The sequence below is a fragment of the Mastomys coucha genome, unplaced genomic scaffold (genome assembly GCF_008632895.1).
Source record: "Mastomys coucha isolate ucsf_1 unplaced genomic scaffold, UCSF_Mcou_1 pScaffold18, whole genome shotgun sequence".
In the NCBI taxonomy this organism is placed as follows: Eukaryota; Metazoa; Chordata; class Mammalia; order Rodentia; family Muridae; genus Mastomys; species Mastomys coucha.
Genome location: NW_022196900.1, coordinates 108324844 through 108328905, shown reverse-complemented (window position 1 = coordinate 108328905; position 4062 = coordinate 108324844). Strand labels below are relative to the sequence as shown.

Below are 4062 nucleotides of genomic sequence, written 5' to 3'. Positions count from 1 at the left end.
GTCACACAGGAAAAGGTGTGCGCATGTATACACACGATGAGTGCAGCCACACAGGAAAAGGTGTGCACGTGCATACACACAATGAGTGCAGCCACACAGGAAAAGGTGTGCGTGTGTATACACACAATGAGTACCCACCATTTTATTAACAGGATTGTGTTTAAGAGGACTTTCACATGTATTTTAGAAGGGTTATTTGGTAGGAAGATCATATACTAAAATTTTAAAGATGAAAAGATTATTGTTAGGAAAGACTGAGTTTTCTGGAATTGTTAGACTATTATTAGAACCAATACTCATCTCTCCCAATTTAGTAATAATAATAATAATAATAATAATAATAATGATAATGATAATAATAAAATAATTCTAAACTTTAAAAGAAATGGGAGTTTTCCCCTCATGCATTGCTGCCCCTTTCAGGTAGTAGTACTTATGTAGGAAATAAATGCAGCAGGGCTGGAGAGGAAGCGCATGGAGCGTGGCTCAGCAGTTCAGAGCATCTTTGCTCTTGAAGAGGACTTGAGTTCAGTTCTCAGCACCCACACCAGGTGGCTGCTCACAACTTCATGTAACTCTGGCTCCGTGGGATCCGACACCCTGTTCTGGTGTCGTAACTCTGGCTCCGTGGGATCCGACACCCTGTTCTGGTGCCTTCCGGCTTCTGCATTCACATATGCACAGCCTCACACTTAGACACATACTTTTAAAAATTATAATAACTCCTTCAAAAAGATCAAGTGGAGAAATAGAATCTGATTTGTCAAGCCCAGCGCTGGTGACATACATCTTTAATCCCAGCACTTGGTGAATTTCTGAGTTCGCTCGAGGCCAGCCTGCTCTACAGAGAGAGTTCCATGACAGCCAGGGCTATACAAAGAAACCCCGTCTCAAAAAAAGTTTGATTTGTATTATACTTATTTTAATTCACATACTAGTATATTTAATATAAAATTTCTCTTAATTAACAACCATTTCAGTTCAGTGGGCTTTTAATTTTTTAGCCATAATGAACTTCAACATCTGTCGTTTTAGTTGTCTTCCCTTTTGAGTAGTTAGAAGATCAGGGCCTTAGGAAGTTCTGGTGACTTTAGTCTTCCCTGGTGGTCTCTTTCTCTGGAATCCCTGATCTGTACTCCCCATTTCCCTGTGTTGGCCCTTTGCTGTGTATACTTCCCCCCAGAGTTCCTTTCATTTTCACTTCTTTCTTACTTCCTCCCCTGTCTACATGTTCTCTCCTTTCTTTCCATCCAGGACTATGAGAGTAAATTGGAGGCCCTGCAGAGGCAGGTTGAGACTCGATCTCTCGCTGCAGAGACAACGGAAGAAGAGGAGGAGGAGGAGGAAGGTGAGAGCTGGAGCCTGAACCTTGCTTCTGTCTTCTGGATCAGCATTACCAACCCAGTCCTTTCACCTGTTACAAAGCTGGGTTCTTCACATCCGCCCTTCTGTCTACTGAGCCTGTACTGAGCCTGCTGAAAAATGGTTTACAAGATGCCCATTGCTGCAAGTCTAGGGTGTTGTATAGGATGGTGAAGGGTTGTTAGTGTGTACAGAATTTCTAAGGTTTCCAAGGACCGTCTTCATCTAATCCTTTGGGAACTTCACATAGACCATCTCTCATCACTGCACATTGGGACTTCACGGGTCAGTCTCATGTAAATACAGAGCTTAATCATGGCATACACGGTCTGTTCAACTCTCTAGTTCCCATCACAGACCCCCTACTCAGGTTTTAGATTGTGTTGGTGCACTCAAAGCCATTGTGGGCAGATGTGTTTGATTGTGACAATCTTGCCAGGTAACCATGTAGTACTGTCTGGCTTGACACTGTTATAGACTGGTCTTGAACTAAAGTTACTCTTCCTGCCACAGTGTCCCAAGACCTGGACTGTAGGCATGTGCCACCATGGCTGGATCACTTATTGCTAGTTAAATTGTTTAGTCATGCTTGCCTATCTTTATTTTCCAGAACTTCTTAGCTGCATTGGGGCCATTTTTGTTAGTTATTGTCATGTTATGAAAGTGTACAATATAGTAAAGATCAGGGACTTTGAAAATTATACCTACACATTAGAATTATATTAGAATTATATTAAGAGACAGGTGGTAGTGGGGACGCCTTTAATCCCAGCACTTGGGAGGCAGAGGCAGGCTCATTTCTGAGTTCGAGCCCAGCCTGGTCTACAAGGTGAGTTCCAGGACAGCCAGGGCTACACAGAGAAACCCTGTCTCAAAAAACCAAAATCAAAACCAAAAAAACAAACAAAAAAGAAACCAAAAAAAGAAAAAGAAAAAGAGGGTTGGTGAGATGGCTTACCAGGTAAGGGTGTTTGTTGCCAAGACTAGTGACCAAAGTTTGATATATGGAACCCACATTATCAAAAGAGACAGCTAACTCTTAAAAGTTGTATTTTGGGTGGGAGAGATGGCTCAGTGGTTAAGAGCACTAACTGCTCTTCCAGAGGTCCTGAGTTCAAATCCCAGCAACCACATGGTGGCTCACAACCATCTGTCATGGGATCCGACACCCTTTTCTGGTGTGTCTGAAGACAGCTACAGTGTACTTACATATAATCAATAAATAAATCTTTAAAAAAAAAAGTTGTATTTTGAGCCACTACATGCATGTAATGGTACACATACTTTCTCTTAATACATAAATAACTGTAATAAAATATTTGTTTGTTTGTTTATTTAAAGCACTTGGAAGGTTGAGAAGAATGAGAAGTTCAAGGCTAGTCTTGACTGCGTAGCATATTCGAAGCCAGACTGTCTCAAACCAACCAAACAACCCACAACTGTATTCTTTTGATTTTAGGTTTTCTGAAGTATATATACTGTAGGGGAGAGACAGCACTCGTTATGGTTGCTAAGTCACTTTTATGTATGCTTCCTCTCTCTTTCAGTTCCTTGGACACAGCATGAATTTGAGTTGGCCCAGTGGGCGTTCCGGAAATGGAAGTCTCACCAGTTTACTTCATTAAGGGACTTACTCTGGGGCAATGCCGTGTACCTGAAGGAAGCCAATGCCATCAGTGTGGAACTAAAGAAAAAGGTACGGAGGGTGACGAGAGAAACACAGGTCTTCTGGAGGCACAGTGGGGCCATTTAAATTTACCTTTCCCTTGGGAACTCAGCTGTAGTAGGCCATGAATCAGCTTTATTTCATATATGTGCCAGCACAACACAGATCATAATTAAACATTTTACAACAGCTGTTTTCTGGCTCATTTTATAAGTGTGAGTTTTTTGAAGGGGAGCTGGATAATCTTCTTAGTAGATAAATGCTTGTTAGATTTCTAGGAAAAGACTTTTGGTTTTGTTTTAGTTCTCTATCTTTAGCTCGCACCTCTGAGAACTCCTAAGCTTCTCTCCTAGGGCCTGAGAGGCACTGAGTAGGGACCTGTATGTCTGCGCTCAAGCAGCCAGACAGCAGTTGACTTGACCTAATAGTCAGTAGCTCTGTTGCTTCCTCTGCAAATTTGGGTTGACAGCAGAAGCTGCCAGCGAGCGAGATGAGAGATGGAAGAGCGGTGGTCTGTACAGAACACTGCTAACGGGCTGGACATGCCAGACCTGCTGCTGTTGTCTGAACACAAGACCCAGGAAGCATTCTCCCACGGAGCCAAACCTCCAACCCCAAACAGCCTTAGGAAATCTTTGACTGTCTATGTGCCTCACTGCTTAACAGCTGGGGACCATAGTGTAGGGTAGGAAGAACACTGCCTAGAAAATTCATTGGCTGCTCCTAGGGGATGTGTTTTACATCTCTGCACTGGGAGAGGTGTTGTCTTCACTCAGGGTCTCCAGAAACACTTTTAATTATTCTTCATTAAGTGGACTAAAGTGAGGAACTGTCTCTTCTTTTCTTAGTTTTGTACCTGTTATTTAATTAGTATTTGTTGGTAAAAATACAAGGTAACCTAGCAAGAAGTAAATGACATGATGGAGTCATAACACTTAGTCCATGGTGAAGGTTTGAGGCGTGGCAGGTGTTAGCATTCTGTATAAACTCCACCCCACAGATACCTGGCAGCAGCCAGGTATGCTCCTCCCCAT

General features: G+C 42.5%; 1 protein-coding gene across 10 annotated transcripts in view; it reads left to right on the top strand.

The window, feature by feature from the left end:
- Kif1b (kinesin family member 1B) overlaps positions 1 to 4062 on the top strand; it is a 137068-nt gene that overhangs the window by 85669 nt on the left and 47337 nt on the right. For all 10 annotated transcript variants that reach the window (XM_031379482.1, XM_031379485.1, XM_031379484.1 and 7 more), the window contains 2 exons: positions 1255 to 1348; positions 2910 to 3058. In XM_031379482.1, the coding sequence (XP_031235342.1) occupies positions 1255 to 1348; positions 2910 to 3058 (243 nt within the window). The remainder of the gene's footprint in view (positions 1 to 1254; positions 1349 to 2909; positions 3059 to 4062) is intronic.